At 39.6% G+C, this 20,704-nt stretch overlaps 2 protein-coding genes across 2 annotated transcripts in view; both read right to left on the bottom strand.

Annotated features, from left to right (window-relative positions):
* The window catches only part of LOC121886186 (NACHT, LRR and PYD domains-containing protein 12-like), a 281,314-nt gene that overhangs the window by 147,544 nt on the left and 113,066 nt on the right, over positions 1-20,704 (bottom strand). The window lies entirely within an intron of this gene.
* The window catches only part of man2a1 (mannosidase, alpha, class 2A, member 1), a 19,657-nt gene continuing 13,273 nt past the window's right edge, over positions 14,321-20,704 (bottom strand). Inside the window, exons 18-24 of the mRNA XM_042394899.1 lie at positions 20,560-20,674; positions 19,972-20,105; positions 19,739-19,880; positions 19,520-19,653; positions 18,974-19,168; positions 16,625-16,735; positions 14,321-14,746 (exon numbers count right to left, since the gene is read on the bottom strand). Of these exons, the coding sequence (XP_042250833.1) occupies positions 14,576-14,746; positions 16,625-16,735; positions 18,974-19,168; positions 19,520-19,653; positions 19,739-19,880; positions 19,972-20,105; positions 20,560-20,674 (1,002 nt within the window). The 3' untranslated portion in view covers positions 14,321-14,575. The remainder of the gene's footprint in view (positions 14,747-16,624; positions 16,736-18,973; positions 19,169-19,519; positions 19,654-19,738; positions 19,881-19,971; positions 20,106-20,559; positions 20,675-20,704) is intronic.

Below are 20,704 nucleotides of genomic sequence, written 5' to 3' on the forward strand. Positions count from 1 at the left end.
AAAAGACTTTAAAACTCACACTCTAATATCTCAAAAACAATAAAAGATAGAAAACACATGTAAATTCAAGATTTGTAGGTCAAAGTCTCGTGACTCATTTAAAGTTCAAATGAAGTTTGTATCTAAAACTATGTGGAAGCAGTAAATGTTCAAAAAGGTGTGGGTTCACTCACACTCTCCATTCAAATATATGAGTATTTTTCTGTGTCCAGCTGCAGTTACTTATTGTCTCTACACACCTGACAGTACACATGTCAATCAAACTTTGACCAGGTCATGTGGGTTAAAAGTCTTTACTTTTCTAAAAATAGACTTGATGAAAATTAGGAAAATAATTTGTTTTACACACAAACTCATCAAAAGTTTTCAATTTACTAATTGAAATTCAAGTGAATGGGCCCAAAACTTGCATGATTTTGATGCCACAGGTGTGAACGAGACAGACATGTCTCACCCTGCAGAAAATTCTCATCCTCACACCGTTGAGATTTGATGTTTCACCATGACAGAGGAAGTTGCTACAACTTTATTGTAAATGCTCCAGTCTGCACCAAACTTTACATGTTTGATAAGAGTCCCGGCCCGAACACGTCTACATGACAATATTCCATCAGTGATGCAAACTGGCTGAATAGCGCCCCCTACAAAATAGCAGCAAACCAGCCCCAACAGCAGGCAAAGTAGTGGACAAAGGAAGTGATGTTTATCTCCTTCTTGCACTGTCTGAAAACAGCCCGGGTCTGAAGACATCTACATGCCCGTGACAGAAGCCCTTCGACTGCGCCACAGCTTGACGTGCGCGGAGGCGCGAGGGCCCGTTCAACGCTGCTTGCAGCTTTAATTCTCTCTGTGTTTCCTCTACAGATGAAGGTAGAAAGTCTCTGTGAGCTGATGTGGATGTGAATTCAGCAGCATCTGTCCAGGTAACATGATTGATTTTGGATTATTGGACGAGCTGCCGCTGCATGCTCTGACTGGATATAGTAGACTTAGAAAAAGAGGAACATTTCAGATGTTGAAGAACTTTTCAAAGTGTGTTAAATAACAGTGAAAAGTGATCTGGTCCCCAAAGAAAGCCAAAGACACAGCAACATGAAGTGTTTCCCTCTAGTCTTCAAACCATCCAAAAGCTTCCTGCAAAATCGTTTTCATTCTCTCTTCCTAAACCTCTGTAATATATAAACCTTTATATTTTATTTTACTTGGTTTCTGTGTCATATTTAAACTGTGAAGAAAGACCGTAAGTCTGTTCAGGACTCGTACGACAGCTCTGAACTCATCAATTTCATTCGTACCTCAGAAAGAAGTCTCAGAAAATTGGTGAAGCCACAAATTCTCTCAAATCACTCGTACTCGTCACTTAAGAACAAATCTGTTGGTTGGAGTGCTTCTTGCATGAGGCCCATTGTGAGCATTGTGAAAGTGATTTGTTAGATATGTCACTGCAGCTCAAAGTGTCAACAACATGGAAACTGTCAGATGAGTGTATTTAGTATTGAAGGGGATGAGATACTTTAGTCAGAGCTGTGTGTGTTTGTCATGTGACTGAAAGGAATGATGAGAAATAATGTGTTGTTGTGTTTGTGTGAAGGTGTTTCTCTGCTATGGATCAGTGTGAGGACAGAGAGGAGGGAGTCCCTCCCTCTAAAAGCTCTCTGTGTGGGGAACATGACAGCCAGACCAAAGCTCAGAGGTGAGATGAGGATCTCTAACTGTCCATCACTGTTCTCCACCATCATTATTCACACTCAAAGCTCTGTGTGTGTTGTGTTGAAGAACAAAGAAGCAGCACAGACCAGACTCTGCTGGACCTGGACCTGGACCTGGACCTGGACCTGAACCTGGACCCAGTTGTTTGTCCTTCAGGAGCGACTGGTCAAAGCATGCTAGCATTACTTTCAAACAAGATCCTTTATCTGATAAAAAGTATGTTGTTATCAATATTAAAACTATAAATTGTGCAGTATGTTAATCACAGGAAATGTAACTGAATATGTGACCTTTAATAAATGTATCATTGCTGTTTTTGGATCAGGATCCATCAGAGACCAGAATCTCCTGGACCTCCATCCAGCTGTGTGTCCTTCAGGAGCGACGAGTCAAAGGGTTTTATTATTTACTTTAAAGGACGACGTCCTGCTGGTCAGAAGTAAGCTGTCAGTCAAACGTCTGTGATTCATGTCTGAATGTATGTTGTGACTGTTGAACACACTGTGATCCAGTTCAAACCAACAAGAACATGTGAGCTGATCAAACGTACTCGTTCAGACTAATTTACATACAGACGAGCCCCCAGATTGCCACATATGGTCAACACCTCCCTCTGAAAGGAGCTTTAATGTAGAGTTACTGTTTATGGACTAAAGCTGCAAAGCAGAAAAATAAAGACGAAGGACGTAATGAGGTTCAGATTCTGTAGCATCCAGGAGGTGTGTGGGAAAGCTTCCCAGCATGCACCAGGGCAACAGGTTTATGGACATCAACAACAACTCAATTAAAATGATTGGTATATTAACACAACAGTTGATCATTAATGCAGATTGATTACAGTTGAATGTCTGTGCCTGTTTGGTCATTTCTGGGCACCAAAGGAGCACATTTGCCCCGATGTGGGAGGAGAGGAGCAGCTGAGGCTGTTCATGCAGAGTAGGAGGAGCAGTGCAGTTCTGGTGTTTTGGTATGAAATGGTGTTTGTGATCAAACCTGCTCAGACCGCCTCTTATCACACACGCAGACGCAGGACAATGTTGATGGTTTCAGTTGGCAGAGGAACACACAGACATCTCCAAGATCACAAAACAACTTTCATGTATGTTCAGTTTGCTTCACAATTCTCATTTACTGCAGATTGACATGAGTATCAAAACACAATTTAATTAGTAATGAAGATTCTTACCAATAATATCATCACATGAGTGTAATCTGGTGACCCGGAGTTCAGAAATAAGTTCTGTTGGATTCTGTTTCCTACAACTTGTGGATGTTGGATCTTCTTCATGTTCATTAAACAGCTGTAGTCATCACAGCAGCAGGAATGATTCATGTTTCAGCTGATTGGAGAGATGAACTGTGCATCAGTTTACACACAGATGACACAGCAGAGGAAACTTCATTCATTATTTAAATCTTCTGATTAGGCGACAGGATCAATCAGGATCTACGGTGATTGATGTTCTGCATTTTCTAAACATAAGACTGGAAAACTGTTGCTCACAGATTCCGAGTTTAACAATAAATCATTTAAAGTACCGCGGCGGTCCTCAGGATGCGTCCTGAGCTCCATCAGATCTGTCCAAACATTTTTATTAAATAAAAGTTCAAACTCAGTTTAGAGAATCAAAATATTTCTTCTGTCATGCCAGGAGGATCTTTACAGTGAGCTTTCAGTTTTACCACTTACAGTAAAGTAAATATTAGCAGTAATCACTTCTGCGTATGGACGTGTGTCCATATAATCAGTGTGTAAAATAGCCAAACAAACAGAGTAGACCTACATCAACATCTTATATGCTGTGAACAAATAAAACATGTTGGTGAAAACATTTTAAAACAGGTTTAAACACAGTCCTGCTTACTTTACACAGCGTGGACACCTTCATTCATCATTTATATATTTGGACAAACTGATAGAACTTGTGCACTTTTCAAACACTAACCAGCTAATTTCCAAACCCAGTGTTGGATGTTTATTTATAGATATTGAAAGCATATATGAGGACTTTCAAATATGCAGATGAGGATAAGAACTGTGGAGTTTAAATGTATTAATTATTCAGTATGAATTGTTTGCACCGGTTTGCCAGCAGCTGCAGCACATGAGAACACATCAGCTTTATTTTCATTCTACCACTGTCAGCATGTTTTGACTGATGTATATTAATATTTGAGGAGTCCTGAAGGTGTATTTTGGAGCTTCAGCTGCTTCACAGAGGTGAACTCTTCTCTGTCACTCAGCCTCTCTCACCGTTTCACCTGCTGCTGTGTTTAAAGGTGATGAGAGGAGCTCATGTGATTGGTCATTATTGAAGCCCACCTGACTCCACCTGCATATACTGCATTCCTCCACTATTCATGTACTCAGTCTCTCCTCCATGTTACGCCTGGCTGAGCTCAGAGTGAGCCAGTGCTGATGGTCGGAGAAATTGTAAATATGTTTTGGTCACACGCCACACGCCAGGAATTAAGACCTGGATCTGGATCTAGATCTGGATCTGGATCTGCGCCCTGTTTCAGGAAAATAGAGCCCAATGTGAGCTCATTCTTCATGATTCCTCCACAGAGTGGACCAGGAGAGCTCAGAGGTTCCCAGTGGTCAGTCTGCCCAGCAGCATCAAACACACCTGGACTCCATATTTATGGTCTGTACATGTACAACAACTACTTTTACATCTATTCTGTTCACAATCATCTCCAGGCTGCACTTTGTAGACCAGTGGATTGTCAGTCTGTCCAACATGGATCTGATGTTTGCTTCATGTTTTCAGTTTGATGGTGTCATTCATATAGTATTCTGTTCCAGCTGCTAGAGGAGAACATCGTCACTTTTGTGAAGACCGAGCTGAAGAAGATGCAGAAGGTTCTGAGTCCAAATTACCCAGAATGCTTAGAGAGTCAGAGGGAGGATGGGGGGGTGTTGGACAGTAAGGAGGAAGAGCAGAGGAGGAGCAGCAGAGATGCATTTCTGAAGATCACACTGCACTTCCTGAGGAGAATGAAGCAGGAGGAGCTGGCTGACCGTCTGCAGAGCAGTAAGAGGATTTCTATCCATCATGTTAAATCTTTAACATGATGGATAAATGAGACACTTACTGACGTCTCAGGAGATGGAGGGAAATATGTTTATATACTCATTCTTTTAGTCCAGTCAATTTAATTGTAGAGCAAAAGATCACTGTAGGAACAATTGGAAGTGTTTTACAGAGTGATAAAACAGTAAAACAGTAAAAATGAGGTTAGATACAGGCAGACATTACACACACACACGTTCACACACATACAGTCTAGTTAAAAGCTAAACAAAACAAACCACAAATCATCTGCAGACTGTTTCATACTTCAGGAGCGTCAGCAATAAATAATCTGTCACCTGATGGAATGAACTCTGGGAAAGAAGAAGACTGTCCTGGTTATCTGAGAGCTCTGCCTGGCTGATAAAATGGAAGCATGTCAGATACTTTATATATTCAGGGGCCATTTAGTGCTTTATAGACCAGTTCTATAATGGTCAGGTAGCCAGTGAAGCAGCTCTTTGGTTCTAGTCAAGATACAGACGGCTGCATTTTGGATAAACTGGAGGTGTTGAAGGGATTCAGCAGGACGAGCAGTAAAACAGACGTTACAGTAATCTAGTCTGCTGGTGACAAAGACATGGACAAGAGTCTCTGAATCTGCCTGAAAGATAAAACTACAGATTCTCAGGATATTTCTGAGATGTTGGAAAGATGTTTTGGTGATTTTACTAATGTGTGAGTCAAGATTTAGATCAGCATCAATAATAACTCTGAGGTTGTTGATTTGGTCAGTGATGGTAAATGACTTGGACTCCAAGTAGGTGCGGACCTGCTGCCTCTGTGCTCTGACACCAAACACTGATTTATGTTTGTATCTGTTCAGCTGCAGGAAGCTTTTTGACATTCAGAGATCAATATCTTTCCAGCAGTTGATCAGTAAATCTAATAGGTTAATGTTATCCAGAGACAGTGAGATATACAGTTGGGTCATCTGCATAACTATGATAACTGATCTTGTGTTTTCTGATGACAGAGCCAAGTGGACTCCATACAGCATGTCAAATCTGTTAGAGCTGAATTTACCCAGAGAAACTGTGACAGTCCAGTGACAGATTTGAACCATTGTGGTAGAGTGTCGGACAGGCCAACCTAGCTCTCGAGTCTTTTAATAAAATGTTGAGGTCGACAGTATTGAAAGCGGAGCTCAGATCAAGCTTAACCAGCACAAAAAGATGTTTTGCATCAGTGATAAGAGTCATTAATAATAATTTCAGTGCTGTAAAGATGCTGGAAGCCAGAAGATAAACAACCTTCTCGATTATGTTACTAATGTTTAAAATGGGTCAATAGTTGCTTAAAATAGCAGGGTCAAGATTTTTGTGTTGTAATAGGTCTAATAACAGAGGTCTTTAATGAATGAAGAAACATTCAGTCTGGAGCGAACAGTTAACAATGGTAAATATATCATCTGCTAGGTGGCAAAAAACAGATTTAAAAAGGTTGCAGGAAGAGATTCAAGGGGAGATGTGGATGATTTGATTTGGCTCATAGCATCAACAAGCTCCCTGGAGCCCACCATGGAGAAATGTTTGAAGGTGGTCTTAACTAAAGATCTTCTGAAGTCTTTGGGGAAATGAAACACTGAAATATTTGCTTAATACTTCATTCATTGATCTTATTTCTTGTGTGTTCATTCAGGGACTCCTGCTGGCAGGTGTCAACGTAAACTCAAGTCTAACCTGAAGAAGAGGTTCCAGTGTGTGTTTGAGGGGATTGCTAAAGCAGGAAACCCAACCCTTCTGAATCAGATCTACACAGAGCTCTACATCACAGAGGGAGGGACTGCAGAGGTCAATGATGAACATGAAGTCAGACAGATTGAAACAGCATCCAGGAAACCAGTCAGACCAGAAACAACAATCAGACAAGAAGACATCTTTAAAGCCTCACCTGGAATAGATGAACCAATCAGAACAGTGATGACAAAGGGAGTGGCTGGCATTGGGAAAACAGTCTTAACACAGAAGTTCACTCTGGACTGGGCTGAAGACAAAGCCAACCAGGACATACAGTTCACATTTCCATTCACTTTCAGAGAGCTGAATGTGCTGAAAGAGAAAAAGTACAGCTTGGTGGAACTTGTTCATCACTTCTTTACTGAAACCAAAGAAGCAGGAATCTGCAGGTTTGAAGAGTTCCAGGTTGTGTTCATCTTTGACGGTCTGGATGAGTGTCGACTTCCTCTGGACTTCCACAACAATAAGATCCTGACTGATGTTACAGAGTCCACCTCAGTGGATGTGCTGCTGACAAACCTCATCAGGGGGAAACTGCTTCCCTCTGCTCGCCTCTGGATAACCACACGACCTGCAGCAGCCAATCACATCCCTTCTGAGTGTGTTGGCATGGTGACAGAGGTCAGAGGTTTCACTGACCCAAAGAAGGAGGAGTACTTCAGGAAGAGATTCAGAGATGAGGTGCAGGCCAGCACAATCATCTCCCACATCAAGACATCAGGAAGCCTCCACATCATGTGCCACATGCCAGTCTTCTGCTGGATCACTGCTACAGTTCTGGAGGATGTGTTGAAAAGCAGAAAGGGAGGAGAGCTGCCCAAGACCCTGACGGAGATGTACATCCACTTCCTGGTGGTTCAATCCAAACTGAAGAACGTCAAGTATGATGGAGGAGCTGAGACAGATCCACACTGGAATGCAGAGAGCAGGAATATGATTGAGTCTCTGGGAAAACTAGCTTTTAAACAGCTGCAGAAAGGCAACCTGATCTTCTATGAATCAGACCTGGCACAGTGTGGCATCGATATCAGAGCAGCCTCAGTGTACTCAGGAGTGTTCACACAGATCTTTAAAGAGGAGAGAGGGCTGTACCAGGACAAGGTGTTCTGCTTCATCCATCTGAGTGTTCAGGAGTTTCTGGCTGCTCTTCATGTCCATCTGACATTCATCAACTCTGGAGTCAATCTGCTGGCAGAGGAACAAACAATATCCCAGAAGTCTGAAACAAGAGAAGACAAATCTGCAGAGAAACATCTCTACCAAAGTGCTGTAGACGAGGCCTTACAGAGTCCAAATGGACACCTGGACTTGTTCCTCCGCTTTCTCTTGGGTCTTTCACTGCAGACCAATCAGACTCTCCTACGAGGTCTTCTGACACAGAAAGGAAATAGCTCACGGACCAATCAGGATACAGTTGAGTACATCAAGAAAAAGATCAGTGAGGATGTGTCTGCAGAGAGAAGCATCAATCTGTTCCACTGTCTGAATGAACTGAATGATGATTCTCTGGTGGAGGATATCCAGCGGTCCCTGAGTTCAGGGAGTCTCTCCACAGATAAACTGTCTCCTGCTCAGTGGTCAGCTCTGGTCTTCATCTTACTGTCATCAGAAAAAGAGTTGAACATGTTTGACCTGAAGAAATACTCTGCTTCAGAGGAGGCTTTTCTGAGGCTGCTGCCAGTGGTCAAAGCCTCCAACAAAGCTCTGTAAGTACACAGATAGTTATTTATTGATTGATTTATTCATTTATTGCAAAGATATTCAGACAGATTTTTTTCTGATGATGATTTATTAAATATTTTTTCCAAATGTATTCTACAGACTGAATGGCTGTAACCTCTCAGAGAGAAGCAGTGCAGCTCTGTCCTCAGTTCTCAGCTCCCAGTCCTCTAGTCTGAGAGAGCTTGACATGAGTAACAACAACCTGCAGAAATTAGGACTGAAGCTGCTGTCTGCTGGACTGGAGAGTCCACACTGTGCACTGAAAACTCTCAGGTAAGCTCATGTTTGTCTCAACTGGTTTGAGATACTTCTTTAAACCATAAACACCGTACGGTTTAAACTGCTTCTCTCATGTCAGTATTTCAGAATCTCCTCTTCATCAGGATTTTAAATTTCACAGTGTAGAAAATCTGACATGTTTCTCAACTTTAGGTTCATGTACGGTCCAGCACAGAGATATTACCCTTGATTTACACAGAGAGGCTCATCATGTTTTGATACCATGTTATTTATGTTACCAAATTACTGTTTATCCCGTTTAATTTATAATTAACTGTCACATCTCTGACTGGTTTAGAACAGAACACCAAAGATAGTGTTATATCATCGAAGTTTAGCCTTATTTTAACACAAATGTTATTTGTCTTGTTGTTCATTTTTCACTTTCCAGACTGACTGACTGTAACCTCTCAAAGAGAAGTCTTGAAGTTCTGTCCTCAGTTCTCAGCTCCCAGTCCTCTAGTCTGAGAGAGCTTGACATAAGTAATAACAACCTGCAGGAATTAGAGCTGCTGTCTGCTGGACTGGAGAGTCCACACTGCACACTGAAAACTCTCAGGTCAGGATTCATCAATCTGTTCTACTGATCACTATTTAAACTATGATTTACATGAGTAGATAAACACCTGAACATTTTCTCTACTTAAATTATCTTCAGACCAGTTGTGTGTTTAGACCCTGTGAATGACTTTCTCTTAACATATTTTCATTAGTGTTTTGTGTCTGCTTTTGGAACCTGAAATACCAGAGAGGAGTTTTAAAATTCAAAAACTGAATGGAGAACTGGGTAACTGGCCCAAAGTAAAACACATACCGTTATCCAGTGAACAGTTTTTGATAACAGTTGTAATTTCTTGTAATTTCAGAGCAGTATCTGTGCTGGGATGATAGTGATTTTTACTCGCCATGGTGTATGACAGTTCACCCCAGCTGTGGTTAACCACCATTTAATTCTTATTTTGTTTCAAACAACCTTAAAACTCTGGATGTTACTCAAACTGAGTGAAGGAGTCAGAAATGTTTCCTTACTGTAAGTTTTTACTTTTATTTCCACAACGTTCAGACCGTATATACCACATTAGTTGGGATTCCTGTTCAGTATTTGACTGTGAGCATCTGAGATAGAGTCATTTACCTCTGTGACGTGTTGGATGTTTGATGTTCTTACAAACTGTAGTCAGAGTCTGTCATCTGCAGCCCTTCATCTAATCAGCTCACTTTGGCTTTTTCTATCTTTTCCATTCTTTTATTCACACCTGTTTTTTACACAGTGAAGAGTTAGCAGTAGGGGTGTGCCCAAATACAAATACATTATTTGGCAAAGCACAAATAGTGGGTTTTTTACAAATATTTTTTTTCATACAGATATTTCATTTATTATTTGTTTTTGGGAGGAAAGAAAAAAACATGTTAAAACCCATACTAGTTTATTCATGAACACCTATTGTAACACTTTAATTTTCTAAAATTAAAAGCGTAATAAAAACAAAAACAGGATTTTTAAGCCTCTTTCCACTTTTATTCGAATACAAATACGAATAACAGTGCGTCCCCTAGGTTGACTGCTTTGGAGCGGCAGGGGGAGCTCCGCTCACGTTCACATCATGTTTCTGCCGCTCACCCTCTGCACTCGTGCAACTACACACGCACATTCACACACACATACACACACGCACACTGCCTTATTCCTTAACGGAGCAATGTTACACTTGCAAAAACACATAGATGTCCTTTGAAGAACGAAGAGAGTGAGGATGACTAAAAAATCCACAATAACGTAGGGTGTTGCACAGTGTGCAAGAGAAAATCATTAATGATCGTCTGAAATTTTAGCAGCAGCGCTCATAATTTTGCAGTGACAGTGCGCCGCTGCTGAATGAATATAGGGGAAACACTGAATAATTTTGCTGTCCCAACAAATACAGATACAAATACAAATACTGGGCTCTCTGCACATCCCTAGTTAGAAGTTGCTAGCATCATGTTTACTAGGGTTACAGGAGGCTGTAGCTACTTCATAATAAGAGCCTTATAGTTGTTGGCCATTTGACGGCGACTGTGGCTCAGGAGGTAGAGCAGCTTGTCCACTAATCGGAAGATCAGCAGTTTGATTCCCAGCTCCTCCAGTCCGCGTGTCGATGTGTCCTTGGGCAAGATTCTTAACCCCAATTTGCTCCTGATGGCTGTGCCATCAGTGTGTGAATGTGTATGAATGACTCAATTTCCTCCAATGGGCAGGTTGGGACCTTGCATGGTAGCCCCTGTACCCATTCAGTGTATGAATGTGTTTGAATGGGTGAATGTGATTTGTAGTGTAAAACTGCTTTGAGCGGTTGGAAGACAGTCCATTCACCATTTGAATTGTTAAGTAGTGACTGGAAGTGTTGTTTTGTGTGTCTACAGGCTGTCAGGATGTCTGATCACAGAGGAAGGCTGTGCTTCTCTGGCCTCAGCTCTGAGCTCCAACCCCTCCCATCTGAGAGAGCTGGACTTGAGCTACAATCATCCAGGAGGCTCAGGAGAGAAGCTACTGTCTGCTGGACTGAAGGATCCACACTGGAGACTGGACACTCTCAGGTATGGACATACAAGTGTACACTCTCAGATGAGGACAGACAGGTGGACACTCTCAGGTGAGGACAGACAGGTGGACACTCTCAGGTGAGGACAGACAGGTGGACAGTAAATCAGCTCAAACTCTTGAGACTGCAGCTGATTGTCAGCTGTAACCATCATGCAGGAATGTTCCACCTGTGTGAGAGGAAATAACTTGTCAGTCGTCCAAAAATTGTTGAGGAAAGACAAACAGAAACAGGCGGTTTATCATTTTCATGTTAGTGTGAATCAGTTTAAACAGTCCTGTCATCTGTTCACAATACAAACTGCTGAGTCTGACAAGAAAAAGTCTCATTGTTGACATGATTTGACTTTGAGACGCCTGTTTCTGATTGGCTGAATGTAGCTGCTGTCGATAGTCGCCGTGTGACGTGATGTGATGGACGGTTGTGTTGCCTAACAACAGCAAAGCAGCTCAGTGTGATGAGGATCAGAGCTGCTTTTTCTAGAGTGATGTCATGTCCATGTTTGCATGCTGAAAGAGAACGTGCTGCTCTGACCCCCCTCCTCCTTTCAGGCTGCAGCCTGCTGGAGTCCGATGGTTGACACCAGGTCTGAGGAAGTGTAAGTGTGTTTTTCATTTCATTCATTCGCATCCTACTGAGGATGAAGATGATGTCATCATCAAACAGATGATAGATCAATAACTGCAGCTGTATTGTGTCTCGTTCACTCCATCAGATTTCTGTCAACTCACCCCGGATCCAAGCACAACAAACAGAAAACTTAAACTGTCTGACAACAACAGGAAGGTGACATATGTGTGTGAGGATCAGTCATATCCTGATCATCCAGACAGATTTGATGACTGGGAACAGCTGCTGTGTAGAAATGATCTGACTGGTCGCTGTTACTGGGAGGTTGAGTGGAGAGGAGACATTTCTATATCAGTGACTTACAGAGGAATCAGCAGGAAAGGAAACAGTGAAGACTGTGGGTTTGGAGAGAATGATCAGTCCTGGAGTCTGACCTGTTCTGCTGGTCGTTGCTCTGCCTGTCACAATAACAGAGTAATATCCATCTCCTCCTCCTCCTCCTCTGTCTCTAACAGAGTAGCAGTGTATGTGGACTGTCCTGCTGGCACTCTGTCCTTCTACAGAGTCTCCTCTGACACACTGATCCACCTCCACACCTTCAACACCACATTCACTCAGCCTCTGTGTGCTGGGTTTGGGGTCTATTGCCCTGGTTCCTCAGTGTCTCTGTGTGGTCTGTAGGAGGAAGAGTCTCCTCCTGTTAGAGAAACTTTCTCACTGCTGACCAGATAGTTCAGTCTGTACAGGATCACACACAGCTGATGGTATTTAGTACCAACGTGATCTCTCACTGCTTGTAAATGTAAACATGGTTTCCACATGATTGACAGTTTGTTTGTAAAATGAATCAAATGATAAACTGAGTCCAGTTGTTGTTGTTTTCTGTTGTTAGTGTATTAGAAAGGCTTGAACTGTAATGGGATAATGGGAATGGGATCTTCACAATGTTTAGTTGTAGTTCTTCTAGTAGTTTCATAGTAACTGTGTTACCTGATTCCTTCACTTATTTAGAGATCACATGACAAATGATGGTCAGAACAACAGGCCTCCTATTGGCTGGTTAAATGAACACCTCTAATGGTGAAGGCTGAGGCTCAGCAGCTGGAGTGTGGCTGCTTTTATGCTGCGTTCATATCATATTGGAATGATGCTAATTATGAGATTCTGACTTGTAAATAGAATTCAGGTCAACATTCAAGTGGTAATTATGAAGTGGAAAAGCTGAAAGCTCTGATATTTACTGGATATGGTGGATTATTGTCAACAGTATTTTTGAGCCTCATTCCACCAACTTTGTAATCGTGCAGCCGTCTTGATTTGTTGTGTGACATGAACGCTGGCGAGTTGTAAACATGGGAATCTTTCCCGCCTCTCAGCAGTCGTAGTGAAGCGTCCAGCTGGACAGAAACACGACTCCACATGAATCATAATGTATAATTGAATAACTTGTAAGCTGCTGGTTTGTGATGAAACAGCTGCTGCAGGTTGAAGAAACGTGTTTCCTGCTGTAATAAAGACTCGGAGTCCTGCATCTCTGCAGTTTATGTTGTGATACTTGCAGCTCCACGTTGTTGTGGAGGAATATTATGATTATTATGTAATAATGTGTAATATGTTACGGCCTGGTTATTAAAGTGAAGAGAAAACGTTTAGTAAGTGTGAAACATGAAATTCAAACTTTAAACACATCTGGAGACTCAGACTTTATTGGTCTGAAGCAGCTGAACTTTCTCTCTGCCCAGGAAATAATCAAAGGAATTCAAATATTTGAGTCAACAAGACAAAACTGAATCTGTCCAACAGTCGTACAGAAGCTCAGAAATATTAACTGCTTTTCCAAACCGCTGTCAAGGAAAATTAAACTTTGATCTGTCTTAAAACCCAAAACGGCCCCAAAATAAACAAGAAAAGCAACAATATGTTTGTATTTATAAAAATTCCTTTGTTTTAAATACTTCATATATTTTTCAGCAATAAAGAAAATATAAAGAATTTCTAAATTAAAAAAATACCCAAAAGATTTAAAAGTTTCCCAAAATGTCCCTTAACTTTCCCCTTTCACAGCAAATACAGAAAATGACATTTCAACAGGTAAATATGTGCATTTTAGAAACATTCCTGAACAATGTTTACACACAAAAAACATCCATCAAACATCAATCAACTGATCAATAACATGAAGTCAATCACACTTTGACTGGTCCTACAATTCCCACAATTCCACATTCTTTAATAAAACAAAACAATTACATTAAATAACAGCAGTAACAGGATTTCACAAACTGATTGTCACCATGGAAACACACTCTCACACACATACACACACACACACACACACACACACACACACACACACACACATTCATTAAAAACGTTCATTGAACACAAAGCAAACGACTCATTTGGTCCCTTTTTGTTGCCGTAGAAACGTCACCTGTTGCTGCAGGTGCGTGTTGGAACACAAACGAGTTCAATTTCAGTGTTTTTTCTCTTATTTTTCTTCATTTTTTTATAACATTTCTATCGTTGACCTTTGACCCTGCTTTCAGCTCCTCTCATTGGAAGAGAAAAATGTGAATATCATCAGTTTTTTGACCTTTGACCTTGCTGACTGGATTTATTTGATAATATTTTTTTCTTCGTGTATTCAGTCTGTTCTTCTCTTAGTGGTTTTATAATCTTCCCTTTTTATTTGTTTTCCAGGATTAACATCGTCTCCATGGTGATTATTTTCATCTGGTTTTTACTGATAACGTGAAGTTTGATTCTCATTTTACTTCATTTTCATTTGAAATGCGTCATCACCTTTAACTCTTTCATTGAGTTGTTTGTTTCTGTACATTCTGAGATCTAAAAACATCTTTGGATTCAAACGTCGCTTCTTTTCTCTCGTTCTTCAGTCGATCTCCACACGGAAAGCGCTGATTTCCATTGGCCGCAGACGAGTGATGCGTGGCGGCTGCTGTTGCCGGGCGGACTCCGGCTCATCATCGTCACGCAGCAGAGTGAGACCCGACCGACGGACCGAACGCAGTGGAAGAGGAGAGAAAAGATCGTCCAGGTTCACCTGCAGACAGAGAAACATTAAAGCAGTCAAATACATGGACGAAGGTTTACATGTAACCTTTGACCCCTAAACACCTTCAGGTTCAGTTCTGAGTTCAGTTTGACTCTTTTGACAAAGATCATGACAGCTGTTATGTTCTCCTGTTTTATGTAAACAGGACAACAATAACAACAACAACAGTAATTGTAATAATAGTAGTAATACTAATAGAAGTAATAGTAATAGTAGTAATAGCAATAGTAATAGTAATAATAGTAATAATAGTAGTAGTAATAACAGTAATAATAATAATAGTAATAGTAATAGCAATAATAATAATAGTAATGATAATAGTAATTGTAATAATAGTAATAGTAATAGTTATAGTAATAGTAGTAATAGTAGTAATAGTAATAGTAATAGCAATGGTAATAGTAGTAATAGTAATAGCAATAATAATAATAGTAATAATAATAGTAATAGTAGTAATAATAGTAAGAGTAATAATAGTAGTAGTAGTAATAGTAATAGTAATAGTAATAGCAATAATAATAATAGTAATGATAATAGTAATTGTAATAATAGTAATAGTAATAGTTATAGTAATAGTAGTAATAGTAGTAATAGTAATAGTAATAGCAATGGTAATAGTAGTAATAGTAATAGCAATAATAATAATAGTAATAATAATAGTAATAGTAGTAATAATAGTAAGAGTAATAATAGTAGTAGTAGTAATAGTAATAGTAATAGTAGTAATAGTAATAATAATAATAATAGTAATAATAATAATAGTAATTGTAATAATAGTAATAGTAGTAATAGTAGTAATAGTATTAGTAATAGTAATAGTAATAGTAATAATAATAATAATAATAGTAATAGTAGTAACAGTAATAATAGTAATAGTTATAGTAGTAATGGTAATAGTAATAATAGTATTAGTAATAGTAATTATAGTAATAATAGCAATAATAATAATAATAGTAATAATAGTAGTAATAGTAGTAATAGTAATAGTAATAGCAATAATAATAATAGTAATTGTAATAATAGTAATAATAGTAATAGTAGTAATAGTATTAGTAATAGTAATAGTAATAATAATAATAATAATAGTAATAGTAGTAACAGTAATAATAGTAGTAGTTATAGTAGTAATGGTAATAGTAATAATAGTAGTAGTAATAGTAATAATAGTAATAATAGTAATAATAATAGTAGCAATAGTAATAGTAGTAATAGTAATAATAGTAATAATAATAGTAATAGTAATAATAGTAATAGTAGTAATAGTAAAAATAGTGATAGTAGTAATAGTAATAGTAGCAATAGTAATAATAGTAATAGTAATAGTAGTAATAGTAGTAATAGTAATAGTAATAATAGTAATAGTAATAGTAATAGTAGTAATAGTAGTAGTAGTAATAGTAGTAATAGTAATAATAGTAGTAATAGTAAAAATAGTAATAAAAGTAATAGTAGTAGTAATAGTAATAGTAATAGTAGTAATAGTAGTAATAGTAGTCATAGTAATATAGTAATAGTAGTAATAGTAATAATAGTAATAGTAATAATAGTATTAGTAGTAATAGTAATAATAGTAATAGTAGTAATAGTAATCATAGTAATAGTAATAGTAATAATAGTAATAGTTGTAATGGTAATAATAATAATAGTAATAATAGTAATAGTAGTAATAGTAACAGTAATAATAATAATAATAATAATAATAATAATAATAACAGGGTGATTGTGAATGTCTTTTTTCAGTAACAAATAGTGTAAAACCTTAAGAATAAACTCTGCAAGCTTCATTAAGGATCAATAAGCTGTTGATCAATGACTCTGGATATGATCAGTATGTGTGTGATTATAAGTGTGTGTGTGTGACTCCACCTCCTCGTGCGCGCTCCACGTGCACGGCGGCGGCGGCTCGGGGGCAGAGCTACAGTCGAAGCCCTTCCTGTGGAGCAGGAGAGCCACTTCCTGTGACGGACTTTCTGCTTCCTGTTTAACACAAACAAACAAACAAATGATCCCCGTTTAATAAAATGTCAGATCAATCGTTTCCTGTCACTGATCGATCACTCAGCCTCATCATCATCATCAATAACTAATATCAGATTATTAAATGATTCACACTGATCACTTTATCTCGTCTGAGTCTTTGTAGCGTTTAGCTTCCTGCCTCTCAGACACAAACCTTTATTTACTTTAAATCAATGTTTGTTTATAAAGGAAACTGTTTGTTTATGTGTGTGAATGTTTTTGTTTACAAATATACTGAAATATTGTATAAAAGTCAAACCAACATGTGAGATGAAGAACAGAAACAGACTTCATGTTATTTTATTCATAACAATAATGAAATGATGACGTAATGTTCATATCCATGCTGTTTGTAATAATTAGATGAAGATGAAACATCAACATCAAACATCTGAGCCAATCAGCTGTTTCCCATCATGCCCTGGGTCCTGCAGTCGCCTCGATGTGGTGAGGTCATTGTTGTTACATGTGCATGACGTCACAGCGAGTCATCTCAACCAGACTATTGATTATTATAGATTTATTATTATTATTATTATTATTATTATTATTACTGCTGAACTCTGATAGACGTTTTTTATAGATGTACGTTTTGTTTGCTTTTATCTTATTTTGTTTATAATAAGGATAATTAATTAATTTATCAGTCAGAACTTGATTCTCTTTGTTCTTATTTTAATTATAATTTTGTTGTTGTTGTTTGTCTTGTTTACAACTCAGTCATTTGTCAAATTCAGTTATTTGAACGAGAATATTTTTCTTAATATTTGATCAATAATTTACAAATTCCCTTTTTAAAAGCTGCTTCTACAGAATTTAACAACAATATTTAACCTGATTTTTTTATTATTTGCATTTCAGTATTTATAACACATTTTCTTCAGATTAATTTAAAACATCAGTCAGCAGCGTCTTCGACGGAGGTTTGATTCACACTGATGTCATGTTTATGATGACCTTTGACCTTCATTGATGGCTGAGTTTTACACATCATGAATGAAGCTTCTGCATTAGACGTTAATGCTTTACAGTTGATTAATTATCTGTTGATGGACGTTGTGGTGAACATATATATGTGGTATAATACAATACGATACGATACGATACGATACGTTACGATACGATACGATACGATACGTTACGATACGATACGATACGTTACGATACGATACGATACGATACGTTACAATACGGTACGTTACAATACGGTACGTTACAATACGGTACGTTACGATACGATACGGTACGGTACGGTATGTTACGATACAGTACGTTATGATACGGTACGGTACGTTACGATACGGTACGTTATGATACGGTACGGTACGTTACGATACGGTACGTTACGATACGGTACGTTACGATATGGTACGTTATGATACGTTATGGTACGTTACGATACGGTACGTTATGATACGGTACGTTATGATACGGTACGTTACGATACGGTACGTTATGATACGGTACGGTACGTTACGATACGGTACGTTACGATACGGTACGTTATGATACGGTACGTTACGTTACGGTACATTATGATACGGTACGTTATGATATGGTACGGTACGTTACGATACGGTACGTTATGATACGGTACGGTACGTTACGATACGGTACGTTATGATACGGTACGGTACGTTACGGTACGGTACGTTACGATACGGTACGTTATGATATGGTACGTTATGATACGGTACGGTACGTTACGATACGGTACGTTACGATACGGTACGTTATGATACGGTACGGTACGTTACGGTACGGTACGTTACGATACGGTACGTTATGATATGGTACGTTATGATACGGTACGGTACGGTACGGTACGTTACGATACGGTACGTTACGATACGGTACGTTACGATACAGTACGTTATGATACGGTACGGTACGTTACGATACGGTACGTTACGATATGGTACGTTACGATACGGTACGTTATGATACAGTACGGTACAATATGATATGATACGGTACGATATGATACGTAACGGTACAGTACAGTATGTTACTATACGTTACGGTACGGTACGATATGATACAGTACGGTACAATATGATACGATACGATATGTTACGATACAATATGATACGATACGATACGTTACGGTACGGTACGATATGATACGATACGATACGATATGTTACGATACAATATGATACGATACGATATGTTATGATACAATATGATATATACCTGCGGGTCCTCCAGTGTCCTCAGGTTCAGCAGGTGGACGTCACACGGCAGCGATGAGCGGAGCGGCCGGAAGGGGTGGAGCTTTGGCAGTTGGCTGTTGCCAGGGGTGACCATGGTGATTGGTGGGTGGCAGAGGGAGAGCGAGGTCAGGTGGGCGAGCAGGGACAGGTGTTCAACTGAGGCTCCTCCCACTTCCTGTCAGAAAAAAAAATACAAAGAAATGAATGAACAGAGAATCTGCCGGTGTATCGTAATCTGAGTTCATCCCCCGCCGGGCCTGAGAGTCAGAGAACCTAGAGACTGTGAGGTTTTATTAGATTAGATTAGATTAGATTAGCTTAGATTAGATTAGATTAGATTAGATTAGATTAGATTAGATTAGACATCTTTATCTAAGCAACAACTTCAGCTCAGACTCACCGAAGAACCAGTTATTCTCATTTAAGTCACAATCTCAGCTGCTGCTCCTCCTGTTATATGTTGTAATGTTAGACATATTAATATGTTGTAGAGCAGCATGCTGTAATGTTGGGCCCCGCCCCTCACCTGGGCCCCGCCCCTCCGGTCCTCCAGCAGCAGGTGGTAGAGACTCGCCGTCAGCTTGTTGTCGGTGACGCCCTGTCCGAGGCCACGGTTGTCGTCCTGCTGCAGCCGGCGGTCCAACACCACCTCCAGCTCTCCTGCAGGGTCCCAGTCATAATCAATCAATTATTATTATAAATGGATTGATAATCAATAACTGTAGGTAGCTGTGAGCATGCTCACCTGGCCGCAGCGCTGCGACGGCCTGACTCTGAGCCGCCAGCAGCGTCAGACGCGATGCCGCGTCCTGCACGAACGCCGCCGAGGTCATCGGGTAGAAGTTGGCCTGCAGGGGGAGCTTCGCCAGAGTCCGCCGCTGCTGCATCTGGATCAATAATCATCAATAACCTATCAATAAACACTGATCTGATTGGTCAGTGTGACGAAGATAAAGCAGCAGAATAAACTGTGAAAACCTGGAAGCTGTTGAGGTCGGTGTAGAAACGGTTGCCGTTGGCAACGTCACTGACGAGCCGCATGACGAGTTCACGGTTGCCCTCTGACCTGATGTCCACCATGTTGGAAATCTCCAGGGATCTCCCAGCATGCCCTGGGGCAGAGAGACAAATCACTATACGATCAATAACATGAAACGATTATAAGATTATTGTGTATTGATGTATATTCTTAATTTTGTAATATTACATCTAAAAATAAAATAAAATATTAATATAATTGGGTGGTAATGATGTAACAGGTTAATAATAATCTGTGAAATAACCAACAATTATCATTAAACTTAATTAAACAGCAGCTGATGGTTTTAATATAGAAGCTAAACTGGAACCATTAAAAATATAAACTCAGTTTAAAGTCGCTGCGTCCGGCCTCGCTGAGACTTACGGCGTCTCTTTAGGGACAATATCATAATTACACTTTATTAACGCAAATATTAAAAGTTGTCATCGTTTGTTTTCTTCTCTCCACCAATCAGACGGCTCCGTGACGCGGCCTGCGTGATCTGTGAAAGTGAATATTTGTTTGGCATCATGTGATCTCGTTACCGTCCACGTGGAAGAGTCGGACCGTGTGCGTGAAGTGTCGGAAACAGGAAGTGATGTCAGAGAAGACCGGACCTCTGGAGACCCGGATCAGGGGGGGCTCCGAGGGCGAGTAGAGCTGCAGAGGGGCGAGAGACATTCAGAGTGA

The sequence above is a fragment of the Thunnus maccoyii genome, chromosome 19, assembly GCF_910596095.1.
Source record: "Thunnus maccoyii chromosome 19, fThuMac1.1, whole genome shotgun sequence".
NCBI classification, from domain to species: Eukaryota; Metazoa; Chordata; class Actinopteri; order Scombriformes; family Scombridae; genus Thunnus; species Thunnus maccoyii.